General features: G+C 40.8%; 1 protein-coding gene and 1 long non-coding RNA gene across 10 annotated transcripts in view; one reads left to right on the top strand and one right to left on the bottom strand.

Moving 5' to 3' along the window:
• Positions 1–27502, bottom strand: part of ryr2b (ryanodine receptor 2b (cardiac)) — an 84776-nt gene that overhangs the window by 30042 nt on the left and 27232 nt on the right. For 6 of the 9 annotated variants that reach the window (XM_058059128.1, XM_058059131.1, XM_058059129.1 and 3 more), the window contains 36 exons: positions 26873–26999; positions 26645–26785; positions 26186–26462; positions 26003–26117; positions 25801–25933; positions 24524–24627; positions 24310–24445; positions 24067–24241; positions 23090–23198; positions 22557–22677; positions 21545–21714; positions 21106–21326; positions 20663–20753; positions 20458–20598; positions 18296–18459; positions 18132–18210; positions 17966–18055; positions 17619–17756; positions 16143–16220; positions 16002–16077; positions 13237–13360; positions 12859–12974; positions 11765–11841; positions 9920–10041; positions 9719–9768; positions 9557–9617; positions 7699–7946; positions 7293–7374; positions 5969–6099; positions 5575–5895; positions 5266–5503; positions 3760–3847; positions 3583–3666; positions 3350–3511; positions 2002–2064; positions 1474–1581 (listed from right to left, as the gene is read on the bottom strand). In XM_058059128.1, coding sequence (XP_057915111.1) covers positions 1474–1581; positions 2002–2064; positions 3350–3511; positions 3583–3666; positions 3760–3847; positions 5266–5503; positions 5575–5895; positions 5969–6099; positions 7293–7374; positions 7699–7946; positions 9557–9617; positions 9719–9768; positions 9920–10041; positions 11765–11841; positions 12859–12974; positions 13237–13360; positions 16002–16077; positions 16143–16220; positions 17619–17756; positions 17966–18055; positions 18132–18210; positions 18296–18459; positions 20458–20598; positions 20663–20753; positions 21106–21326; positions 21545–21714; positions 22557–22677; positions 23090–23198; positions 24067–24241; positions 24310–24445; positions 24524–24627; positions 25801–25933; positions 26003–26117; positions 26186–26462; positions 26645–26785; positions 26873–26999 — 4761 coding nt within the window. Of the gene's footprint in view, positions 1–1473; positions 1582–2001; positions 2065–3349; positions 3512–3582; positions 3667–3759; positions 3848–5265; positions 5504–5574; positions 5896–5968; positions 6100–7292; positions 7375–7698; positions 7947–9556; positions 9618–9718; positions 9769–9919; positions 10042–11764; positions 11842–12858; positions 12975–13236; positions 13361–16001; positions 16078–16142; positions 16221–17618; positions 17757–17965; positions 18056–18131; positions 18211–18295; positions 18460–20457; positions 20599–20662; positions 20754–21105; positions 21327–21544; positions 21715–22556; positions 22678–23089; positions 23199–24066; positions 24242–24309; positions 24446–24523; positions 24628–25800; positions 25934–26002; positions 26118–26185; positions 26463–26644; positions 26786–26872; positions 27023–27502 lie in introns of all 9 variants that reach the window. The other 3 variants (XM_058059137.1, XM_058059134.1, XM_058059135.1) reach the window with 3 other exon arrangements.
• Positions 20151–23897, top strand: LOC131108248 (uncharacterized). The gene is made up of 3 exons (XR_009120434.1): positions 20151–20313; positions 20489–20590; positions 20659–23897. It is a non-coding gene; the product is annotated as an uncharacterized LOC131108248 (long non-coding RNA).

Below are 27502 nucleotides of genomic sequence, written 5' to 3'. Positions count from 1 at the left end.
GAACATGCAATCAAAGATAGATTAAGGGCAACAAGCCGGGTTTCAAATTAAGAAGCACCGACCTGGGGGCTTGCAGTAATGGCATTTCCATTCATGCATTGGTCATTCGTCTGCTACTGCATGTGTAGCTTTCTCCACAATGTCATATCTACTGCGGTTCTGGAATCAAGGCACGTTCCCGGTGCAGTCATTTCCAAATTGAAGCGTGGCAAAGATAAGAAAAGCGGTAGCACTGAAGGTTGATTGTTGTTGTGACTTAAGCATATATTGCTGGATATTTCGGAACAAATCCAGGTTCATGCGCCAATTCAAAGGTCAAATTCAATCACTCTCACTCGCAATTGTATACGTTCATGTTCAAGAAATATTAGCAGGAAAACAGACACATGATTAAACTCAGTTATTCATGGTTTCTCCTGACTGTAGCATCATCATTATTTTCATCATCACTGTATCCTGCGTTATTGTTTACATTTTAGCTATCGAACCCTGGTCTCCTAGCTGTGAGGTCTGCGCGCTAACCACTCGACCGCCGTGCCGCCTGTGACTAAAGTTATTGTCAAAAATATGTCTCGGTTTTCGTACAATCTCTTGGTTATTCATTCATTCATTCATTTTCTACCACTTCTCCACACGAGGGCCGTGGGGGTGCTGGAGCCTATCACAGCTGTCTTCTGGCCAGAGGCAGTTTTCATACACTCTGGTTTTGGTGACTAAAGTTATTGTCAAAAATATGTCTTGGTTTTCGTACAATCTCTTGGTTATTCATTTTTTCATTCATTCATTCATTTTCTACCGCTTCTCCTCACGAGGGTCCCGGGGGTGCTGGAGCCTATCCCAGCTGTCTTTGAGCGAGAGGCAGTTTTGATACACTCTGGTTTTGGTGACTGAAGTTATTATCAAAAATATGTCTTAATTTTTGTAAAATCCCTTGATTATTCATTCATTCTTTTCTACCTCTTCTCCTCACAAGGTTTGCGGGGGTGCTGGAGCCTATCCCAGCTGTCTTCGAGCGAGAGGCAGTTTTCACACACTCTGGTTTTGGTGACTAAAGTTATTGTCAAAAATATCTCTTGGTTATTCATTCATTCATTTTCTAGCGCTTCTCCTCACGTGGGTCACAGGGTGCTGGAGCCTATCCCAGCTGTCTTTGGGCGAGAGGCAGTTTTCATACACTTTGGTTTTAGTGACTGAAGTTATTGTCAAAAATATGTCTTGGTTATTCATTCATTCATTCATTTTCTACCGCTTCTCCTCACAAGGGTCACGAGGTTGCTGGAGCCTATCCCAGCTGTCTTCGGGCGAGAGGCAGTTTTCGTACATTTTGTTGGGTTTTGTGTGACCTATACCGCCTGCCTGAAGGTAGCAGGTCAAACAGGTGGTTGCCTGCAGGTACATCTGCCTCCCAGGCACATCTTGCAGGCCCATAATATATCACATATAGGCATCTATTTCCAGTCAAACCGAATTTACCTGATCAAGGTAATAGAGGACTCGTGCGATACCCAGGATATGTTCAGTAGAGCACGTTTGACTTGTGTCGTCTGGCTTGAAGGTCTCTCGTTGGAGGTTTGAGGAAGACTTAAAAGGACAGAAACAATGACAAGTGTTTACTCTGCTGCAGGTTTATCCAATTCCAACCACTGGAAAACACTTTTAAATAAGCTGCTGGGTGAATTGAGGGAAAGGTAAACAAGGCATGAATGAATGTGTATGTGCATTCAGTCATTGTAATATTGTGTGAATGTGTCACAACCCACTCACAGCTCGAGGGACGAATGGATTTTACAGGGTACAAGACCAAGTCTACGGTCTTAATTAACCGCACTCTTGTTGGTTAAATTAAAAAACGCAGCCACTCAGGCATGTCAGTGAGCATGCAGGATGTCAGCAGTATGCACTCCATTCCAAAAGACAGCGCTCTCAGGGGGGGGGAAAGTGGGCTTTTGGAGGCAAAGTGGGCAGTACAATACAACAAAAACAAATGACCCTGACCGATACCTGACTGTGGGAATGTAGAAGGTATTTACACACACGGTCTCGAATCTCATCTTCAGGGTTCTTCTGTGGAAAGAAATGGAATACAGACTCCGTGGAAAATCCCAAGCAAAATCGGCTCAGGGTGATGGGAAAAAAAATCGGTATCGGCCGAAAAAAAAAAACATATCGGTCGATCCCTAATAAAAATTCAAGCTTTAAAGCAGGGGTCTCAAACATGCGGCCCGCGGGCCAAATGTGGCACGCAGGACACTAGTTTGAGGCCCCCGCCTTGATATGAAAGTTTAATGTTTGATATGGATGCTGTATGGTATCATGTACGCAAAAAAAATTATTACGTTTGATTAATGTTCATGTTAAAGGTTAAATAACTGTTAAATAATAGTTATCCTCCTTATCCGTGTGGAAGTGGTAAGTTTTTGGCTATTTAAGTTTAAAGGAAATAACTTGAAGGCTACCGTTTAGGTTGCTAGCTCTCTAGTTTGCGAGTTAGCATGTGTCTCAAGACCCTGCAGTTACGCAATATGTTGTAAATAAAAAAAAGTATAAATGTGACTATAGTCGTGTTGTGTCATGTCTACAGGGCTCTAATAATGCTTTATTAATTTTAATCTGAAAAAAATAATTTGTCTACCCACCAAACTATATGTGGTTTCTTAAGTTTTTATTATTTGGTGTTTTATTATTATTATTATATTTATTTATTTATTACTGATTGATTGATTTTCTTTATTCTTGATTTGTTTATTTATTTTTCATCTTATTTTGTGCAGAAAAATAAAAATTAAGATATTTGAGAACAGTGGAATGTTTTATCAGAGCTTTTATTGTAGAAAATCGGAATCAAAGCACTGAAAAAGTTTGTTTATTTTTCTGTTTTTAATAAATGCGTTTTTTTTTGGGGGGGGAACCCGATGCGGCCCAGCCTTGCCCAGACCCTAGCTCCAGTGGCCCCCGGGTAAATTGAGTTTGAGACCCCTGCTTTAAAGGGTTAAGAGCCAACAGTAGAAAATATAAATTCTTAGTAAACAAAAACAATTGGCACCCTGCGTTCTTCCATAATTCTGCGGGCCGCCCTAAGAGGATAAAGTACGGACACGCATGGTCTAGTGTGTCTCATTTCATGCTTTTTTTTTTTTTTTTTTAATACATGAGGAGGCGAGCCACATTCCCCCATTTGATGATTTAAATGCAAATGCAACACACCACTGTGAGGATTCCACAGCGCTCCAATGGATGTTTTCTTCCCGATTCTCCGTAATGCTAGTTTGTTTTCCTTTTTAACCGATCCATTAAGAATGCTTCCCAAAGCAGAAACCAACTCTCCGTTACATCCACATTTCCAACCAACCTGAGCAAAAGCGCTTTTAGCCAAGAAGATGACGCTTTGGTCGCCGGGAAAACAAACCCTGAGTCCCACGGGAAGCAGTCGCTTCACGGAAGCCACAATGAGGGAAGTGTGTACGGAATAACGATCACCCTTCTTCTTCATGGCCCTCTTCTCGTAGTCAAGCTGAGGAGAAGATAGTATCATATTACTTTGACTGCTTCATGCATGACATCTGCTAATGAACCGCGACTTACCTTTGACGTGTCGCTGTTGACCAAAAAAGCCAAATTGTTGATTTCGTTTTGGACCACGTAGTTCTGTTCCTCCCATTTGAAATTCTATCACGTGACAAAAATACAAGTTAGTTTTGACAACAGGATCCCTAGCTGAAGTAAGAGTGACAAGGTTGAAAGCATATCTGGCAACCTCACATGAGATTTGGCCCAGAATATAAAGACCTCTGCCACCATGCTGAACAGTTGCTCAGCATCAGGGTTTGTCTCCCGATGCCAACTGCTCCTGAAACGGGTTTGCCAAGAACGCACATCAGAAACAGAAATCACATCTGTCAAGCGCAATATGGATTTTCTCTTTTTGTACCTTAAAAACATCTTGGAAGATCATATTTTTTCACTGTCAAGCAAGTTTAAATTATGCAAAAGTGACTTTTTAATGGTGGTCTATGTGTCCTTGCAGCTTGTTTATGAGCACAGAATGTGAGAGAAATCTATCATCTCCCTCAATTGTTTGCACTTTACCTTTGAGAGGAGTTCTTGGTGCCAGAGCTTAGATGAACACAGCTCATTAGCATTAAAGCTACAGGCACACAAAAGGATGTGTTTCTAGTCGCCCTTACTAAAGGCACTTTGAGCAACACACTATTGTGGGACGTTTGAAACTTGGTAATGGTAATGGTTTAATTTCATTTGAACATGCATCAGGTTGCAATTGAATGCATCACATAATCAGTTCACAGTTCCACATGTCCAAAAGGAGTAGGAAGAAGCAAAGCTTATTAAATCCTACCCCTCCATCTGGTACTTTCACAATCAGTAACTGTTACATTTGTTCACTTCCTGCCTTTCTGATACAATTTGTAAAAAAATTATTATTTGTTTAATTATTATTATTACAATTTTTTATTTTTATTTATTTATTTATTTTTTTAACTGAAACTTATTTCAGTTCCGTGAGAAATACTATTCACTTCCTGCCTTTCTGATACAATTTATAAAAATTAATTATTTGTTTAATTTTTTATTTTATTTTATTTATAATATATTTTTTAACTGAAACTTATTTAAGTTCCATGAGAAATGCCTATTAATTTCCTGCATTTCTGATAAAATTTTTAAAAAAATTTATTTGTTTAATTATTATTATTATTTATTTATTTTGATGTTTTTGTTTTTTTTGTTTTTTTTTAAACTGAAACTTATTTAAGTTCCGTGAGAAATACCTATTCATTTCCTGCCTTTCTGATACAATTAAAAAAAATAATAATTATTTGTTTAATTATTATTTATTTATTTTGATTTTTTTGTTTTATTTAAACTGAAACTTATTTAAGTTCCGTGAGAAATACCTATTCATTTCCTGCCTTTATGATACAATTAAAAAAATTTATAATTATTTGTTTAATTATTATTATTTATTTATTTAGATTTTTTTGTTTTTTTGTTTTTTTTAACTGAAACTTATTTAAGTTCCGTGAGAAATACCTATTCATTTCCTGCCTTTCTGATACAATTTAAAAAAATAATAATTATTTGTTTAATTATTATTATTTATTTATTTTTGGTTTTTTAACTGAAACTTATTTTAGTTCCGTGAGAAATACTACAATACGGGAGCTTTAAGCTTCACAATGTGATCAAGTCCTCTTTCAAATATGCATTCATTGCACATTGTCATCCTCCGTGGGTGCAAAATCTTACCGATTGGAGTCCACAAAGGGGATGAGGAGAGGATAGAAGGCGTAGAGGTCTCGCACCAGCGCTGTAAACCTCTCCTGTATCTGTAGCTCTGCTTCAGACGCACCGCAGCCTTCTGCTTTCATGCGCTCCTCCTCCATCAAAATGTGTTCTGCCCTCTTCCTCAACTTATCCATCAGAGGAAGGAAGTGGCTCCTCAGCAGCTCAGGTTGACCTTGGCAGATGATAGGCTGGGAAAAAACTGAGATATAGGATTCAAAATGACTTGTTGAAAACCAAAATATAATATGTTATATTACACATGATGGCTACCTGCTAGCCGTTTCATCCAATCACAATGCCTCGCACCCACGTGGTTGTGAACGATTCGTAGAATGTGTCCCAGCAGCTCGCTGGCATGCTGAGGAGTGACGGAGGTGCACACCGCCCCGTGTGGTTGGGCCTCGGGCCCCCAGCGCCACCAACGGGACATGTAAGCGCACAACATTGGCAGGGTGACATCTGTGACGTGGGTGTAGTGGGCTTGCTGGGCGGCAGCGCCGGCTTCTGCCAGAGCTTCCACCTCTTCCATTGCTTGGTCCAGCGAGGGGAGGAGGGGGCACATTTCCTCCACATGAACCGGCAGTCCTAAATCTAGTAGTAGAAGAAAATGCCATTCATTCAAAAATAAACAGGAAATGGTTGTTAAATAGTTTTCATTGATTACCGTCTCTTTCAGGAGTCGTCATGGTGTTGTAGATGGAGTGAGGGTTGTTTTGATTGATGAACGGCTCCAGGAAACATACAGGAAAAGACCCGGTCAGCGCCGCTAAACAAGCACCTGCTGCTGGTCTCTGCCTAAGGGAAACATGCAGTTACACAAGTACAACACTAAATAAACAATTTTATCTTCTAGTATCTTCTAGTAGTTCTAGTATATTTGTCTGTCAGCCGTGGAAGCATACTAACAGGAGGTGAGAGTGGAAATGTAACTTTGCTACAAAGCGCTTTATTAGCAATAAAAAAAACTGATATTATCATCATCACCATGTTGAGGTACTTTTTCTTTAATCTACATATTGTCTTATGCTTATATGCTAAATGCAACCGGTAGCATCACAATGTGTTCATTCATTACACCATATGTGACCTGACATTGGTATTGGTAATGGTAATGGCTTAATTTCATTTGAACATGCATCAGATTACTATTGAATGCATCACATAATCAGTTCACAGTTCCACATGTCCAAAAGGAGTAAGAAGAAGCAAAGCTTATTATTATTACAATCAATAACTGTTACATTTGTTCACTTCCTGCTTTCCTAATATAATTTAAAAAATTATAATTTTTTTATAATTGTTTATTTTATTTTTTATATATTTAAAAAAAAATATTCATTCATTCATTGCATCACATAATCAGTTCACAGTTCCACATGTCCAAAAGGAGTAGGAAGAAGCAAAGATTATTATATCCTACCCCTCCATCTGATATACTTTTACAATCAGTAACTGTTACATTTGTTCACTTCCTGCTTTCCTAATATAATTAAAAATATATATTTTTATTTTTTATATTTTTTATAATTTGATTTTTTTTTATAATTTTTAAATTTTTAAAATAATTGTTCAAATTTTTAAAATAATTTTTCAAAATTTTTTAAATAATTTTTCAAATTTTTTTAAAAATTTATTTTTGTCACGTACCGAAGTACGAGGTGATATGACCTTACAATGACCGTCAATATAGTGATATATATAGCACATCATGACTGGTTCAAGACTCTTCATCCTTGTATTTAGCAAACATCAACTGCTTGTATTGTTTCTTGAATTGGCTCATCGTTGTGCATTGTTTGATTTCCTTACTAATTATGCATTAGTCGGTATATGTTGATAACAGTATCGGTTCACTGGGCAATATCAGATTAAGCATCTCGAAACAAAACCACCCCCCATGATTGCTGTCTTTTATCTGTAATTCACCATTAGCTTGTATTTTAGCATTTTCTTATCAGTGCCGTGCATACATAACAAGAAGGTATTACCCCTCCATGCAGATGCTGCTGCTGGTGCCAAGCGAGTAGAGGCTGTTGAGGATCCTGTAACAGGACACCTGCACGCTTCCCACTGGGATAAAGGGGGTGACACTTAAATCCTTATAAGAGACAGTCAAGGACATACACACAGAGGGAAAGGTGAGAGTATACAATCACAAGACAAATAGAGTAGCGAGACGGCTGCTGATGCAGGAAATGGATGATCCCTGGGAAGGTCACTGTATTAGTGAAATAGGCGATAGACTGCTGGTGGTGCTGCTGCTGGTGCTGCTCGGCGGCCGTCACTTGATGGAAGCTGACTTCAAAGGGTATGCAAACCAGACGCTTGATATATCAGATTTTTACAGTGATTTAACACCTGTACCAATTAATAAAACCTTCTTTCTCGTCTTACCCAATAGGTCAAGCCCGTATTTTTGACTGCCAAGATGCTGAAAGAGGGACGTGAGAGTGGGGAGCAGGACCGAGGTCGTGAAGCCGAGAACCCTGGCAACCCCCCTCGCCTGTTGGCTGCGACACTGAGGCAGCGAGACCAAGGTCACCGAGAGGTTTTCCACCGTCGTCTGCAGGTCGGAGGCAGCTGTCTCGAAAAAAGAATGCAGGGACGCCTGGATGGACTCTGGAGCGGACGTCGTTAATGTCCTGTTGAGAGAGGACAAACATACGTCATTTAGGGTTCGTTTGGTTCGGTTAAAGGGAACTCTGGTGCATTTGCTGAATTGTAAACGTGATCATCCAAATTCTGCTGTGCACCAAATAAGAGCAACACCTTGAGCTAAAATATGTACCCTTCAAAGACCAAAAACAGAGACCGGTGTTTGTCTATGCCAGGGGTCGGCAACCTTTACTATGAAAAGAGCCATTTTACCCCCTTGGCCACTGAAGAAAAATAGCTTGGAGCCGCAAAACATACGTTTAAAACAACGTTGGGGGGAATTTGGTAGTATCAACGTAGTACAGATAAATAAAGACGAATTGGGAGTACTCTTGCTAGTACTCTTTGATAGTACGCTTTTAGCCTTGTTTTAGCTTTGAATGAATGTTTGGATATTGTATTTTAATGCATCTTTTACTCTGTTTTTACTCAACTCTGTTTTTATATCTTTTTCTCTACTGTCTTTGAGTAATCTGAAAAGCGCTATACAAATAAAATGTATTATTATTATTATTTATTTATTTGTATATTTATATATTTATATATTTATATATTTATATTTATATTTATATTTATATTTATATTTATATTTATATTTATATTTATATTTATATTTATATTTATATTTATATTTATATTTATATTTATATTTATATTCATTCATTCACTTTCTACCGCTTTTCCTCACGAGGGTCGCGGGGGGGGGGGCTGGAGCCTATATTTATATTTATATTTATATTTATATTTATATTTATATTTATATTTATATTTATATTTATATTTATATTTATATTTATATTTATATTTATATTTATATTTATATTTATATTTATATTTATATTTATTTTTTGAGCACCCCCCGCGACCCTCGTGAGGATAAGCGGTAGAAAATGAATGAATGAATAAACATAACCAATGTATTCAATGCCGCATGTTCTTTACTGTGCAACCTTTGGTCCTATAACACAAACAAGTGAACCATCCATTTTCGATACCGCTTATCGTCGTTATGGTTCTGGGGGAATGCTGGAGCCTAGCCCAGCTCACTTCTGACGAGAGGCGGGGTACACCCTGGACTGGTGGCTATCCAATCACAGGGCACATATAGACAGACAATCACTCATACTAATATTAATAACCTAAGAGTAAGCCCAAGCACGCACAGGGAGAACATGCAAACTCCGCACAGAGATGCAAAGCCAGGTATTCCCGATCTCCTGACTGCGTGGCCAACATGCTAACCACTCATCCACAAGTCATCTCAAACAATAGTAATATAGAAATGTGTGAGGAAGCGAGTATCGAGTCAAGACGTGCAAGTCCACGCCAGGTTGCTAATCGAAACAAAGCAAATGAGCTCAGCTGAAAGAACACCAGCGTCTCTTTTATGCTGAAAGCAGGTGAGCTGACAAAAATCAATCATTTGCTTCAGAGGTGTCGCCTTTTTGATATTAGCATTTAGGTGGACTCGGTCTTTTAAGTGGATCAGTGAACTCGCCGCCGCCGTCGTCCTCAGATGGCGGTTGATGAGACACTCATGAGAGACTGACAGAATCAATTACCGAGGAGGAATGTGACATGAGTGCCACCTAGCTACCTGGCATCCAACGCTCGGGCCAGAACATGGAGGCAGCTTGTGACGGCTGAGGTTTCATTTCCTGGAAGGAAAAACAACAGATTATATCGAAAGTGTACACACATGCAGAACATATGAACTGGAAGATACAATAAAGATTATTTATTCCTACATTTTTCTTACCAAAAAGAAAGAGTCTGTGTCTTACTAGAGCCACGAGCTTACAAAAGAGGCTGCATGTGAGAAGAAAGACAAGTCATGAAGACGCACGGGACAATATGACAATGATTATTCACTAACGATGCAAACAGGAAGCAGGAATACATCGATGTTAAATGACGTGTGTGAACATTATGATCCATTTGTGGATGGGCTGACACACACCTTGCAATCATTTCTTTCTCCTTCTTGGAGGCATGGCTTCCGTTGGTGTCAGAGTAGGACGACGCAGACAGGAAATAGAGCTGCTGGCTTCTCACGTATTCTCCCAAAAGAGGAAGGATGACCTGTGAAAAGAAATAAATACACTGTCTTTTAATTAATATTTGCATATACCCAGGAAGAAGATGTCAATTAAAATCTATTTTGTGAATCATAATAGACTTCAGACAATTACATTAAATATGGTCATGTAATTTTTGACTTGTTGTACACAACACACCCAGAATGGGACAGCCAATGGAGAAACACTGCCTTAAATATGATATAATATGATATGATATGATATGATATGATATGATATGATATATGATACGATACAATATCATATGATATGATATGATATGATATATGATACGATACAATATCATATATCATATCAACTCACAGTTCATGAGACATGATATCATAGAATAGAATTATATAATTTTCTATTATATTATATATATTAATATATATACACATTAATATTTTATTTTAATATATTTTTATATTTAATATTTATAATATATATAATATTTTTTATATTTAATATTATAATATATATAATATTTTTTATATTTAATATTTATAATATATATAATTATTTATATTATATTATATTATATTATATTATATTATATTATATTATATTATATTATATTATATTATATTATATTATATTATATTATATTATATTATATTATATTATATTATATTATATTATATTATATTATATTATATTATTCATTCATTCATTCATTCTTTTTCTACCGCTTTTTCCTCATGAGGGTCGCGGGGGTGCTGGAGCCTATCCCAGCTGTCTTGGGGCAAGAGGCGGGGTACACCCTGGACTGGTGGCCAGCCAATCACAGGGCACATATAGACAAACAACCATTCACACTCACATTCATACCTATGGACAATTTGGAGTCGCTAATTAACCTAGCATGTTTTTGGAATGTGGGAGGAAACCGGAGTACCCGGAGAAAACCCACGCATGCACGGGGAGAACATGCAAACTCTACACAGAGATGGCCGAGGGTGGGGTTGAACACCTGGAAAGTCTGAAGACTAATTTAGGCACCGTTCATGCACAATTCATGACCTAATCAGCTGCAGAAAGAGCAGGAAGGAGGCATAACCTATAAAAAAAAGGAAGCACTGACAGTGTAGGAGAGGGAATTTCTGACTAGAATATTATTATTATTATTACCAGAAATTCACAAAGAAAACCAAAGACGTAACAGAACATTTCTAAATTGAACCCGACTGGGCCACCCCTACACACACTTGGAAATCGAACCAGGGTCTATCGAGCAAAAAGAGTGTGAAGTTGACTCATACAGCCGTCCCTCCTTCTCCTTCTCATCCTAATGAGGAGAAGCGGTATTCCCATAAAATGCATTCATTTAGTCATGAATGAATGACTAAATGTGACACGGAGTCATGCATGGTTGTGCTAATAGTAGCGTGTTCCATGTGAAGCATGACTGGGTGGGACTCGGCGTGCCCCCCCTCCCCCCGTAAATGCAAAAATATCTCTTTCCATTCGCCGCCTCCGTGGCGGCAGAAGTGCGTGGGAAGCTTTAATCGATGTCATGATAGCAATCGACACGCCCACATGGATTTCTTAAATGGCTAAATAAATTACGCGGCCACAAAGGATTTTTTCAGGGAAGGCGTTACCCATAGCAACCATTTAACAAAACTAATTAGATGATGGAGTTGAAAATCTGAACTACAGGCTCTGCGTCAATGATAAAGACCGCATACTGGATAATGGAAATGGTCTACATGTGATGAGCAAACCTTGAGGAAAAACTGAACAGGTTGCTGGTGCGACGCTCTCTCTCCTTTAGAAGTCTGGCCTCTGGCTTGTGTCACCTCTGCGGACAAGTCATGTTAATTTAAATAAATATACACAAGCAAAAAAGCGAAAAATCAGCAGTAATTTTACAAGAATAAAGTTAAAACATTAAGAAAAAAAGTTCTAATTTAATGAGAAAAAATTGTAATATGACATCATTTTAGTTACATAATGTTGACTTAAATGTAAAAAAGAAATACAGTATTAAAAAACTAAACAATGGATAAAGTTGTAATTTAGGAAATTAGGCTGCGGAAAAAGTTAGTGTTATGAGAATAAAGTTAAAATATTATGGAATATATAATATATCATTTATAATAAGAAAATTTACAAGAATAATAATGAAATAGTTTGAAAAAAACAACCGAAATAGACAAAAAGCAGCAGTAATTTCATAAAAATAAAGTCAACATATTGTTTATATATTGTATTATATTATATATTGTATATATAATATATATGATATACAATATATTATATATTGACTCATTAATCAATATATTATATATTGTTAAATATTGTATTGAGTTGCATTCTAAATTCTAACTAGAAAAAAGTCAATTTTTCTCAGAATAACGATAATATTATGAGGTACAATAATGTCATTTTAGCAGAATTGAGTTGAAATATTACAGATTTTTTAAAAATCTGCAATAGTATGACAAACAAATGTGTGTTGTGGCCCTTGCATCTTTTCATTTTCAGTATGTGGCCCTCGTTTTTGGACTCCCCTGATATATGCAAAAACTGCAAAATGACATTATGTCCAAAATGGAATAATAATAATAATAATAATGTTTTTGCACTTCAGAAAATCTATTTCAAATAATGTCAAATCCAAAACGAGCCCGAGGCGGGAGTATGCAGAAAGTCGCTCAGCATTCATAGTCAACTGATGAACTGTGAGTGCGCATAGCTCAGTCCCACATGCAAAAAAAAAAAAAAAATTACATCATGCAGATGCTGTGGTGTCGTCATATTTTACCAATATTGTCACAGACATATCACTTTTTTTTTTTTTTATTGAAAATGTTACCCAGCTCCCGCATGTGCTCCTGGGCGTCCTCGGTGTAAATGAGCAGCCGTTGGAGGAGAGTGTAGCCAAAAGAGTTAGCGGTGGCTGGGAAATCGACATCCACTTTCTTGCGATCCCTGCAGAGTGATGTAAAACACATCAGGAATTGCGAGGCAGCAACTCGGACACAGTGCAGTGAGCCAAACAAGACAAAGGAATGTAAATATTGAGGACAATATACAGCCATGGAAGTGTAAATAACATTTGTGGGTTGCACTTAAAATACATTCTTGCCCCCCCCGCCCCAGTCCCCTTAAGGACGTGCACCAAACACCCTTAAGTTCCAGTGAGTGATTTGTAGAGTAGAAAGGAGAGGAAGATATCTTTCATTGTCCTCACCTCCACACTGTGTATCCGTTGAGCTGAAGGAACTTGAGCACGTCATGGGCTCTTTGTCGGAATTTGGCTTTTTCCTTTGCAGTCAGAGTGTCGTAGGGGACAAGGATCGCGTGCCGACTCCCCCCTGAGGACACACACGGAGTCAAACGCAGTATAATGGATGCCGGCATAGCCGACATTCAGCTGATTTGTGAACCAGGAAGTGTTTTCTTGTTTAATAGTCAATTTGACTTGTTTATATATTTAATTGATCGCTTATTCTTGGCCAATCACAGGGTACATACAGTATAGACAAACAACCATTCCCACCCACATTCATACCTATGGACAATTTGGAGTCACCGTTTTTGGAATGTGGGGGGAAAACGGAGTACCCGGAGAAAACCCACGCACGCACGGGCAGCACATGAAGAAACGTCACAAACATACTGGTTAGCGCCGCTCAAGTAAGAATCCAAAAATGTACCACTTCCACACAAGATGGGAGGAGAAGTAGTTTTCGGTCACATTCATACCATTTATATTCATATACACATGGAGAACATGCAAACTCAAAAGAAATGAAAAGAAAAGAAAAGAAAAAAAAGAAAAGGAAAAAAGAAAAGGAAAAGAAAAGAATAGAAAGGAAAAGGAAAGGAAAAGGAAAGGAAAAGGAAAAAAAGAAAAGAAAAGAAAAGAAAAGACTGTAAAGGTGACTATAGGGATGTTATGTCATGCCTGGAGGGCTCTAATAATGTTTTAAAAAATATGTTCAGGAAGCTGTAAAGATGTTTTCTATGCTCACACTACAAAAATATTCCATTTCTAATAAAGGAAAACTAATTCTTCTCTAAATGTGTTATTGTGGTATTGATCGACTACACATGATTGACTTTTTCTTTTGTATGCGAGCTGGACGAGGTTGGAATGTACGCTATTAATTGAATGGGCCTTTCAGATGAGTGGCATTTCCTGCTGTGACCTTCTGTTGGGATAAACCCTACACTAATCAATCTCATCTCTCTGTGGGGGACGACTGGAATTCTTATTTTTTCTGCAGCGTGTGTGTGTTTTATGTGAAATAATTCCAATGTCCTCTTACGATAAGTAATACTAAAACGCCCTTGAAAACAAACATACAATAGATGCACCAACTTTGGTTCCCTCTCTAAGTGATTGCTGTCTATTGAAAATAAACACTAGTCGTTATCTAACGGTATGTGCCAAGGAGACGCCAGAGCTTGAAAACCATCTTTCGCTATTAAAGTCGATGAAACACATAAACGGACCAAGACATATTGATTTGATGAAAGCAGTGTTACTCTGGGGCGGCACGGCGGTCGAGTGGTTAGCGCGCAGACCTCACAGCTAGGAGACCAGGGTTCAATTCCACCTAAAAAACCTAAGTTGAAATATTAAAGAAGTTGCCATAAAGTTGTAATATAATGATAAACCAACTAAATCTAGAATTACAGTAGCTTTGGGAATGTTAAATATTAAAGAAATATTATGGGAACAAAGTCCAAATATTAGAAGAAGAACATGTAGTATGAAGATTCATTCATTCATTTTCTACCCCTTTGCCTCACGAGGGTCACAGGGGGGTGCTGGAACCTATCCCAGCTGTATTCAGGTGAGAGGCGGGGTACACCCTGGACTGGTGGCCAGCCAATCACAGGGCTCATATAGACAAACAACCATTCACACTCACATTACAATTCATTTATTTTACAATTTAGGCAATTTGGGCTGCAATTTGAGTGGGTAGCGCGCAGACCTCACAGCTCGGAGACGAGGGTTCAATTCCACTCCAGTTTCCTCCCACATTCCAAAAACATGCTAGGTTAATTAGCGACTCCAAATTGTCCATAGGTATGAATGTGAGTGTGAATGGTTGTTTGTCTATATGTTCCCCTTTGATTGGCTGGCCACCAGTCCAGGGTGTACCCCGCCTCTCGCCTGAAGACAGCTGGGATAGGCTCCAGCACCCCCGCCCCGCGACCCTCGTGAGGAAAAGCGGTAGAAAATGAATGAATGAATGAGTGTTACTCTGCTCTACTGTTCAGTAGAGATGTGGAACAAAGCCACAAGCTGGAAGTCGGCACATGTTCGATCCCCGGCAAGGAAACAAATGCCCATTGGCGGGGCCAAAGCCCAGATTAAAACATTTTTTTTTAATGCGGAAACTGCAAGACTAAGTCCAATCAAACATGTGGTGACCCTTAACGGCAATAAGCCTAAATGCCATTGTAACACTGTTAATGCCATTATGTCACTCGGGTGAGGTGTCAATCAAATACAAATCAGTAAAAGGACAGTAAAAAAATCTCCTTGATGATTTGAAATGCATGAGCCGGCCATACAAGGTTCTGATTTATGCCCCAACTGTCATGTTCTATCCTGAAACTCGCCCTGGCCTCTGAATGAAAGCCACTAATGAATCCTGCTCAATCTCTACAGCAAAGCCCTTTGAGCCTGTGAACAAACCTCTCTTATTAGGAGGAAGATTTTGATGTTGGCCGTTTTTTTTTTTTTTTTTTAATTCAATGGTTTGAGCTCGGACCTCCTACTGTTTCTCAGTCATCTGGTGAAATCTTTCAAGTCCTGCCATTGTAGAACAAAAGCTCAGTCCAGAGGGCGAAAGCTAAAGTTTTTCAGAAAGGATTTTGCAACGTTTCCCTTCTCGACCGAACTGTGGATGTGTAGTTACGAACACCTCATTTACCCTCCGATCTGTGGAAGCAACATAAGCTCATGTACAGAAAGCATGAAGATGGTTTTTGTACCTGTACTCTCCAGTTCTAGTTTCTTCTTCTTAGCCCAGGAATTGTGGTAGTTCTCAGCCAACTTTTCAGCCATCGCCTGAGGAACATGACCAATTAATTTTCCGTACGGATGACCACAGTGTACGTGCCGACAATACTCACACACTGATCCCATGTTAAGGTAATGCTACTTGTGTCCAAAGGTTTGGGGCTGAAGGTTGAGGCTCCTTCGAACGACAACTAAGATCAAGAAGAAAATGTGTAAAAATGCAATCATGTAAGATTACAATTCAGGATTCTACCAACATTTTATGGAAACACAGAATAAACGGACTGTAAAAGTGAATATAGGGGTGTTATTTCCTGTTTACGTGACTCTAATAATGGTAAAAACATATTAAGAAAGTCCTAAACATGTTTTCTATGCCGTAACCATGTATTAATGTTTCCTCAGTGGGGGTCCTCCACACTGGGGGCTGTGTCAGGTCTACTGAGGGGGTGCCATCCTTGGGTCTCTTCGACCCGGCCGGCTGGGGGTTCCTCCCTTTGATGTGGGGGTCCAACGGTCTGTCGGGTGCTGGTCCCCCAATGGCACGGCCTGCGGCTCCTCCCAGTGTGGACGGCCCCAAATGTGGCGTTTCCTTGATCCTCAGTGCAATGCCATGTCTCCCTATTGTGTGTGATTGTGTGAGATTGTGTGTGATTGTGTGTGTGTGTGTGTCTAGTATGGAGGGTGGGAGGGAGGGGCTTTCTTTGTAATTGTTTTTCTTTTTCAATCATTCATTTTCTACTGCTTATCCTCACGAGGGTCGCGGGGGGTGCTGGAGCCTATCCCAGCTGTCTTTTGGACGAGAGGCGGGGTACACCCTGGACTGGTGGCCAGCCAATCACAGGGCACATATAGACAAACAACCATTCACACTCACATTCATACCTATGGACAATTTGGAGTGGCCAATTAACCTAGCATGTTTTTGGAATGTGGGAGGAAACCGGAGTACCCGGAGAAAACCTGTTTTTCTTTTGTGGTAATTGTTTTGAATTCTGTAAAGCACTTTGTGTTGCATGTCTCTCCAGGAAAAGTGCTCTACAAATAAACTTGATTCGATTTTGATTTGATTAATATTAAATACTAATCTGGCTAAATCTGACTAAAATAGTCCATATTGTCATATACGGGCGGGTATATACGTAAATCGGGCGGCACGGCGGTCTAGTGGTTAGCGCGCAGACCTCACCGCTAGGAGACCAGGGTTCAATTCCACCCTCAGCCATCTCTGTGTGGAGTTTGCATGTTCTCCCCGTGCATGCGTGGGTTTTCTCCGGGTACTCCGGTTTCCTCCCACATTCCAAAAACATGCTAGGTTAATTAGCGACTCCAAATTGTCCATAGGTATGAATGTGAGTGTGAATGGTTGTTTGTCTATATGTGCCCTGTGATTGGCTGGCCACCAGTCCAGGGTGTACCCCGCCTCTCGCCCAAAGACAGCTGGGATAGGCTCCAGCACCCCCCGCGACCCTCATGAGGAAAAAGCGGTAGAAAATGAATGAATGAATAATATTAAATACTAATCTCACTTAGCGTAGTCGGGTCTGGAACCAATTAACCACAATAAACAAAAAAACGAAGTGCCACACCTGTCCAGACTGCGAGATTCTTGGCGGGCAGGTATGGAAGCCGAACACATCTCCTTCTTTGGTGCGCTCTATGGTCCACCCAAAGGCCAGCATGCTCTTTATTGTCTCCTTAATGGCCCAGCGGTATGCTTCCTTGTCCTGGTAGAAAGACAGATAACTCTCGTGTGAAGCTGAAATTTGTCAGAAGGGAAAAGCAAAATCTATTTGAGCAATTGTGATGTACAAAGTCATATAGCAAAGCCCTGGAAGGAGGCTGGTGATTCATACAAGCAATAATTCAAAGGCCAAAGCACTGAGGCTTTTTCATCTTTTTATATAACATAGAGCGAGCCTGTAGGTTTTGTTACCTTCTCAGCCAGAGCCCTGTATGGCTTGAGGAGGGGGTGAACCTTGGCGTTCTCGCATAGCTGCTCCCCGTGAACCCAGCCGTTGGCAAACTGACAAGACGGAACACATGACAAGACGCAGGCGTTAGCATGAATGTATTCCTTATACACTTCTCATGTCCACCACCTTATCGAGAGACCACTTCTCATGAGTGTGCTCGGCGTATTTGTTGACGGCGACCTCCAGTCTCTCTGGCACGGACACGCTGGAGGAAGACAGCGATGAACATATCAAAATGGAGTCCCCAAGGTAATCCGCCCGTAAAGAAACTTAGTCAGCGTCTTTCTTACTGAGATGTCTCAACGGGTTGCGGGTCAAAGTTTCCATCTGCATCCAAGGAAGTGTTTAGGTCCGTTTGGGATACACCGTTTGGGTCCAAGTGGTCTGGAGGAAGGGCCTTTGCTACCGCAGCGAGGCATTGAACACACAGTTTGGAGAGTTCAGGCTCATAAGGCTGTAGAGGAGGAAGAAAAAGGGAAACAGAAATGTACAGGAAGTAAAGATGGAGATAAATCACAAATGTCTATGGAACCATTTACAGTACAATTCAGCAATTAAAAAAAACAATACTCGGCTTCACGGCAGTCCAGTGGTTAGCAAGGAGACCCAAATTCGATTCCACCCTCGGCCATCTCTGTGTGGAGTTTGCATGTTCTCCCCGTGCATGTGTGGGTTTTCTCCGGGTACTCCGGTTTCCTCCCACATTCCAAAAACATGCTAGGTTAATTGGCGACTCCAAATTGTCCATAGGTATGAATGTGAGTGTGAATGGTTGTTTGTCTATATGTGCCCTGTGATTGGCTGGCCACCAGTCCAGTGTGTACCCCGCCTCTCGCCCGAAGACAGCTGGGATAGGCTCCAGCACCCCCCCCCCACCGCGACCCTCGTGAGGATAAGCGGTAGAAAATGAATGAATGAATGATCATCGTTTTGTGAGTATTGAAAAATAAATGATATGTAATACTCAGTAATGTTAGCATTAGGCATTCCTAATGCTAATGTGTAAGTTTTCATGTAATGCGAGTGTAAAGCTGACTGTAGGGGTGTTAGTGTTTGTCTAGAGGGCTCTAATGGTGGTAAAAAAAAACGTAATGTAGATAACTTTTCTATGCTTTCTATGCTATACTCCGGTTTCCTCCCACATTCCAAAAACATGCTAGGTTAATTAGCGACTCCAAATTGTCCATAGGTATGAATGTGAGTGTAAATGGTTGTTTGTCTATATGTGATTGGCTGGCCACCAGTCCGGGGTGTACCCCGCCTCTCGCCCGAAGACAGCTGGGATAGGCTCCAGCACCCCCACGCGACCCTCGTGAGGATAAGCGATAGAAAATTAATGAATGAATGATCATCGTTTTGTGAGTATTGAATATGTAGTACTCAGTAATGTTAGCATTCGGCATTCCTCATGCTAATGTGTAAGTTTTCATGTAATGCGAGTGTAAAGCTGACTATAGGGGTGTTAGTGTTTGTCTAGAGGGCTCTAATAGTGGTAAAAAAAATGTAATGTAGATAACTTTTCTATGCTTTCTATGCTATACTCTGGTTTCCTCCCACATTCCAAAAACATGCTAGGTTAATTGGCGACTCCAAATTGTCCATAGGTATGAATGTGAGTGTGAATGGTTGTTTGTCTATATGTGCCCTGTGATTGGCTGGCCACCAGTCCAGGGTGTACCCCGCCTCTCGCCCAAAGACAACTGGGATAGGCTCCAGTACCCCCCCGCGACCCTTCGTGAGGAAAAGTGTTACTCTGCTCTACTGTTCAGTAGAGATGTGGAACGAAGCCACAAGCTGGAAGTCGGCGCATGTTCGATTCCCTCGTGAGGAAAAGCGGTAGAAAATGAATGAATGAATGTATTGAAATAATAATATTTTAATAATTCAAGAGCATCTCACGGACACACAACTGAATAAAGTCAGGTGTCAAATTCATGGAAATAAGTTTTGCTCTGTTTTTACTCACTGAAGCCGAGCCTTACCATTTTATAAGCTGTTTTTTTTACCGATAACGTACACTTCGACATGACAGATAGAAGTTGTAACAAGTCAACAGCAAACAGCTGGAATTGGACACCTCATAAGATGTTCTATTCTGTGGTAGTTCCCTGAAGAGGCTTCTGAATTCCGCTGCGTTGTTTGATGTAAGACAGGAATGTGCTCATGAAAGCCATTCTTTGATGTTCCCATGTTCTCAATGAGTCAGTACGAGTGTCAGAAATAATAACAGTGGCAAAAAAAGGAGAGGAGGATTTCACTCAACTCCCACGGCCTTCATTTACTGGCTGAGAAGTTTTCACACAATGAGGTGGGTGTTTCGTTTCATTTTTACAAGATCACTCTCAGTTTCAAATATCTGCGGTAGTAGAAGTTTTAACCTTGTGGGAAATTCACCTGGTTGGAGACCCTTGAGTGAAAAATCATGTTAATCGAAGCTTTGAATTGCTTTCACCTTCTTTGCTAACGCCTTAAACACGCCCCAGAAGAGTTTCTGAGACAAGTGCAGCTCTTCCTCGGAGGCAAGGCTGCGATCCGCGTGACCTCCAGACAGGAAGTAGTACTTCCACCTCTGGTCGTAGTGGCTGGTGAGAAGCTGTAAAGGGAAGCGGGATGTGATGTAACTTCAGGTTCAGCTTTGAGTGTGTCTTTGCAGCTACCTTGAGTGGGATCCTGCTGTGGTCTGTGAGAGTGGTGAGATCCAAGACGAGACGTCGAAGAAGAGGTTGCATCATGGCTGGTTGGAGTTCACTGAGGAGACATACAGTATGGAAAGTGGACTTGAAACTGGACCGTATCCTTGACAAAATGGCACGATGACTCATTAATCACAGACGATCACATCATTAGGGAATGAGGAATCTAATTAAGAATTGTCATTAGCAAATTAGAAAATGATGTCCGAATCATGGCAAAACATTATTGATGCCTTACAAACAAGTACTGCAAAAGCACTGCAGACAGGAAGTGCAGTATCTCGCCGTTTGCCCTCAGCTTCCTGATAGAATGTTTGATTTGGTCTGGCAGCGGAATAAAAAAAAAGTACCTTATCATGCAGATAAGAGTAATAGCCAAGTACACTCAGAACCAGAGGATGTCGTACTTGCACACGGCCAATAAGCAATTCTCAGTGGTGTCCCTCTGGGCCTTAGTCAGGCTCGCAGCCCTGGAGAGGCTGTAGATAGCCTGGATCAGAGAATCCATCAAGGCGGCGTGGTCCTCCAGACCGCTAAGGAGAGCGGAGCACTTGGTGAGCAGAGGAAGCACAGTCGAGCACAGGTACCTGTTGAGGGCCAAGGCCATGTCGGTGGATCCAAAGTCAACCTGCAGGAGGATTAAAGATGGACGTGTGACTGTTTTATTTCATGTATCTATTGGAAAACAATAAACAAGGCAACCTGCCAATCATTGCCTGGGTGGGTAGGAGTTAAAGGGCATTGCTATTGGTGGCAAGCTGCGGTTTAAATCAATACTAGGTCACAGGTCACGCTTTCACAATGAATTTGAGTGGGACAAGCGAGTAAAAGTTCACTAAAGCTCACCGTGTCGAGAGAGACTGCAGTCTGAAGGTCAGACAGAAAGCCAACCTGGAGGAGATGGAGGAGGAAAGTCCGTTTCTCTATACCGTACACGCGGTCCAGAAACAGAACCATAGCGGCCTTGTGGTCGGGACAGAACACCGTCGATAAGTCGGGCTCAACTACGCAACCATCTGCAAGAAAGTTTAATTGCCGTCAGCGTCATTGATATAGAATCTAAAAGGTGCACTATAATGGAAAAGTGGGATTTTAATGATGTTTTAGCAGTAATACATATTTGTCCTCACAGCCTGTGCCTTATAGTCTGGTGTGACTTATGGTAATGGTTTAATTTCATTTGAACATGCATCAGATTACAATTGAATGCATCACATAATCAGTTCACAGTTCCGCATGTCCAAAAGGAGTAGGAAGAAGCAAAGCTTATTAAATCCTACCCCTTCATCTGGTACTTTTACAATCAGTAACTGTTACATTTGTTCACTTCCTGCTTTCCTAATATAATAAAAAAAAAGTATTGTTTATAATTTGTTATAATTGTTTTTTTTATAATTTTTCATTTTTTTTATAATTTCACTTCCTGCTTTCCTAATATAATAAAAAAAATAATTATTGTTTATAATTTTTTATAATTGTTTTTTATAATATTTCAATTTTTCATAATTAAAAAAAATTAAAATAATTTTAATATTTTTTTTTGTCCCATACCAAAGTACGAGGTGACCTCCTAGCTGTGATGTCTGCGCGCTAACCACTTGACCGCCGTGCAGCCTGGGAGTGTCTCTTATCTTATTCATGTCTCATATGTCTTATTGTCAGTGATTATATTTACTATATTGGGTAATACAAATGTGAAAGATGTTTTTTCCGTGTCTAGAGGACCCTAATTATATAAAAAGGTTATAAACAAGTTTTCTATGGTAAAATTCCAGCATCAAACCTGGATTTTGGACAACACACTACACTTGAGATCTTAAACTGGTGAAGAATATGAGCCCATTAACTCCTACTTGACCTTTTGACACAGATGGGACTTGGAAAGAGATGCTAATGACGCCCTGAAGATCCTGGATGGGTATGAGCGACCTCAGAATGGCTCGCATGCGGATGGCCTCCCCTTTGCCTCCTTGAATCAGCTGCAACAGTTCAGAAAATAAATGGAAGTATTGTGAAATGATGTGTACTGTACATACTGATAACAGGATAGAGAAGTTGGGAACATGTTTTATTTACAAGCTTTTTTGGCTAGCTGGGACTGTGCAGCTTATCTTTGTGAAAGCTAGCGATGCAGTATTGATGTAGTATTTTTATCTGTTACATCTTCTCTTGCTTTGTACTGCTATTGTGTCCAAAAGAAAGATATTTCTTACACTGGACAAGGCAACAAAAAGCAAACATAATTCGACATAACGTCAATGTGCATGTATTGTAAAAAATATATATATATATACAGTCTGTGGACTAGTGTGGAAGTGCCGTGTTTCTCCATGAGGCATTAGCATTTGAGGCGCTAGCAGATATTGATGTCGAAAGGACAAAAACACTCACTTGCATCTCTGGAGCACAGCGCCCCAGCAAGTCAATGAGGGCCGAGTAGAAGGTCATGATGGCGTGGCCCATATGAATGAGGTCATCCTCACTGTCCTGCACGGCATCTCTGTTACGGCAACAATTATGACCATTAGCAGCTTGCCAATAATTGGATAGTGGTGGTTTTTACAGAAGAATTAACAGGGTTATTATTATTATTTAGGATTATCATGATGGATGACCGGCGGCATGGTGGTCTAGTGTTTAGCGTGCAGACCTCACAGCTAGGAGACTAGGGTTCAATTCCACCCTCGGCCATGTCTGTGTGGAGTTTGCATGTTCTCCCCGTGCATGCGTGGGTTTTCTCCGGGTACTCCGGTTTCCTCCCACATTCCAAAAACATGCTAGGTTAATTGGTCCATAGGTATGAATGTGAGTGTGAATGGTTGTTTGTCTATATGTGCCCTGTGATTGGCTGGCCACCAGTCCAGGGTATACCCCGCCTCTTAGTCTTTAGCTTTTAACTCCAGTATTTCCTCAGGGGGGGTCCTCCACACTGGGGGATGTGTCGGGTCCGCTGAGTGGGTGCCATGCTTGGGTCCCTTCGACCCAGCCGGCTGGGGGTTCCTCCCTTTGATGTGGGGGTCCGCCCATCTGTCGGAGTCGGGGGGCCCGGGTGCTGGTCCCTCTGATGGCACGGACTGCGGCTCCTCCCAGTGTGGACGGCCCCAAAGGTGGCGTTTCCTTGATCCTCAGTGTCATGACATGTCTCCCTATTGTGTGTGTGTGTGTGTGTGAGAGTGTGTGTGTCAGTGTGTGTCTAGTATGGAGGGTGGGAGGGAGGGGCTTTTTGTAATTGTTTTTCCTTTTAATTGCGGTAATTGTTTTTAATTCTGTAAAGCATTTTGTGTTGCATGTCTTTGCAGGAAAAGTGCTCTACAAATAAAGTTTTGATTTGATTTGATTTGAATGACAGAAAAAAACCTGTGACTGACAGTGTTGCATTTGACCGGTAGGCAGTGCAAGGCCCATCTTCTGATATCATAATGGCTTCCTCCATCGCTGCTAGGAGACCGTTCCCTCCGTCGCCTCGCAGCGCAGGACCAAAACACTCGGGTCGACGAATCAGCAACCTCAACACCAAGTAAGCGTTCTCTTCCACACTTTCGCCTGCGGTAAAGAAGAAGCACATGTACCTTTATTTGTTTATACGACAGTGGATGTTCTATCAACGTTACTATTGGAGAAGACAGCAAAGCGTAGAAAATCCAGGTAACGTTCGCCCTCCACGGGGTTCCATCCGATGTCAGGGTAGCCTTTGGCCACAAGCAGAGTGCAGCTTTTAAGACCACAGCAGGCGAGGTAGTGCACCACCTGGGTATCACACGAGTGGAAAGAAAGGTAGATTGTTCACTTGAACATTCATAAAGATGCAATCAATGTTCAGCTCACCTTCTCTAGGTCAGGTTCGCTTAGAGCTAAGGCCAGCTCGTTGTTGTCCATGACAGACGCCGCTGCCACATCCAGAGGAGTGGCCCCACGCATGGATGGTGAAGCTTAGAGGGGGAAAAAACATTACATACAAAACCCACTCAAACTGTATCTTTGCTAATTGTATTCCCATATTTGGACGTTTATCTCATATTAGTCTTTTTTAACTTTACCCCCAAAAATGCTGAATTGTGTGAACATAACCATGTGATGTAATTATTCATTCATTCATTCATTTTATACCACTTATCCTAACGAGGGTCTCGAGGGATGCTGGAGCCTATCCCAACTGTGTTCGAGCGAGAGACGAGGTACACCAGCCAGCCAATCACAGGGCACATATAGATAATGCAAAACTGACATGACAAAAGAGTCCGTTTTGGCTGGATTAATGACATTAACCAAGGCACCACTGGACAAACAACCATTCACACTCACATTCATACCTAAGGACAATTTGGAGTCAATTAGCCAATTAACCTGGCATGTTTTTGGAATGTGGGAGGAAACCGGAGTACCCGGAGAAAACCCACGCATGCACGGGGAGAACATGCAAACTCTACACAGAGATGGCAGAGGGTGGAATTGAACCCTGGTCTCCTAGCTGTGAGACCTGCGCGCTAACCACACAGCCCTTAACACTGTACATAAAACTATATATATTGTCTATACAATTTGTGGGTGTCTGGAACGGATGCTATTTTCTATTGGTAAACTTGTCTTGGTTAGAGATGGCCGAGGGTGGAATTGAACACAGGTCTCCTAGCTGTGAGGTCTGCACGCTAACCACTTGACCACCATACAGCCTGTAATGTAATTAATTGTTAATTCATTCATTCATCTTCTACCGCTTTTCCTCACAAGGGTTGCAAGGGGTGCTGGAGCCTATCCTAGCTGTCTTTGAACGAGAGGCGGGGTACACCCTGGACTGGTGGCCAGCCAATCACAGGGCACATATAGACAAACAACCATTCACACTCACATTCATACCTATGGACAATTTGGAGTCGCTAATAAACCTAGCATGTTTTTGGAATGTGGGAGAAAACCCACGCATGCACGGGGAGAACATGCAAACTCCACACAGAGATGGCCGAGCGTGGAATTGAACTTGGGTTTCCTAGCTGTGAGGTCTGCGCGCTAACCACTCGGCCACCGTGCAGCCTGTGATGTAATTAATTGTTATTAAATGATATTTTTAGAATGTACAGTCGTGGGCTGCAAACTTTGACACGTACCTAGTCCAACACTGCTGTTCTCCAAGAGGTAGCTGAGGTGGTCGAAAAGGGCGCCCTGGTTGGATCGGCTTATGCGGCAGAAATAACAAAGGAATCGGCAGCAGCTGGCCACCATCTTGGGAAAGGAAATCTCCTAGCAGGACAAAATCCAATGAGCATGCAAAGCTATGAGAGTCAATGCCATGGTTGATGTAATACTGACCTTTGATTCCTTCTCTCCAAGAACATTGACCATCACCTGCATCACCGTCTCATGCATCCCCAGCGCCCTCATTAAGTTGGGGTGTTGGTAGAAAACCTTATTGTTCATGATGTCTCTATGAATAGCATTAAAGGGAAATAAGTTTGACGAGAAATGTAAACAAACGACATCATCTGCCCTTACCCGAGTCGCCTGATCATCAGCTTCTCCTCTTCTCTCCCCATACGAACACTAAGTAACGAGCGGATTTGGCCCAGTGATGACAGCAGCGTCATGGTGTCTTCCACCGAAGCTTGGCTGATCGTGTACGCTTTGGAAAGAGGGGCCGCCATTTGCCCACCCAGGCCCTGATACTGGCGGTGCAGCAGTGAGAAGACGGCTCTGATCAGCCCGGGTTCCTCCATCTCAGTCTCTTGGGCCCAGTGAAGCATTGTTTCTGATATTAACATCTCGAGGGACTCTAGAAAATGGTAACAATTTGTAAGACCACTATGGTATCACAGTTGAGTGGCAGCTGCCAATCTTTGTGACATGAAATCCTGATCACTCCAGTCTAGGTGCAAATGAAGACCTACTGCTAATATATTGTGTCTACTTTCATTTTTAAACCCAGACTAACCTTCTAAGTACTCATGTACTTACTAGGGCTCTGTGGTCTATTAGCCTCCACTTCTACAACCCTCCTCTTCAGTCCGAGAAGTCTTGCCGCAAGGCTGAAGAGTTGATCTTTCACCGACAACTCGGTTGACTCGTCCTCCTCGGAGGCGCCGTCCGATTCAATCCCTGCAGAAAAATAAATATGAGTCTTGCGGACAGATAATCAAGGCAAGTGTCTTCTCAAGAGTTTCTTATCGGCTCGCTAAATTTTACGGGGCTCGGTGAGGATGAATAATGAAAGCAGGAGAGACCACAATGTGTGTTGAGAAGATGGTGGAAGTCTCGTAGGAGCTGTCGGGTTTCCGCCGGGCATGGGCAGTTCTCTGGCTGGTCGGTGTTTCTGAAACTCAGAAGCATGTTGATCTGATGTAAACAAAACAAGAATATCACCGTTAAAATGAGAACTTGGGAAAGTAAAACCGTAAGGCAGCGTTCCAAACGCGGCCTCAAAGAAGTACAAATTGAGTGAGTCGTTCAACCAATACAAGCAGTTGATGTTTGCTAAATACAAGGATGAAGAGTCTTGAACCAGTCATGATGTGCTATATATATCACTATATTGACACTTACTATGGTACACATTATGTCATTGGATGGTCATATCACCTCGTAAAAAATAAAAAAATATATAAAAATTCTAAAAAAAATAATAAAAATGATTAAAAAATAATAAAAATTAAAACAATTCTAAAAAATTAAAATAAATTATTTTTTAAAATTATATTAGGAAAGCAGGAAGTGAAATTTTTTTTAATTTTTTTTAAAAATTAAAAAAATATATAAAAAATGAAAAACGATTATAAAAAATTATACAAAATAATTAAATAATTAAAAATATTTTTT

The sequence above is a fragment of the Doryrhamphus excisus genome, chromosome 20, assembly GCF_030265055.1.
Source record: "Doryrhamphus excisus isolate RoL2022-K1 chromosome 20, RoL_Dexc_1.0, whole genome shotgun sequence".
Lineage (NCBI taxonomy): Eukaryota > Metazoa > Chordata > Actinopteri > Syngnathiformes > Syngnathidae > Doryrhamphus > Doryrhamphus excisus.
Note: the sequence above shows the minus strand (reverse complement) of the source record. Positions and strands in the feature narration are given on the sequence as shown.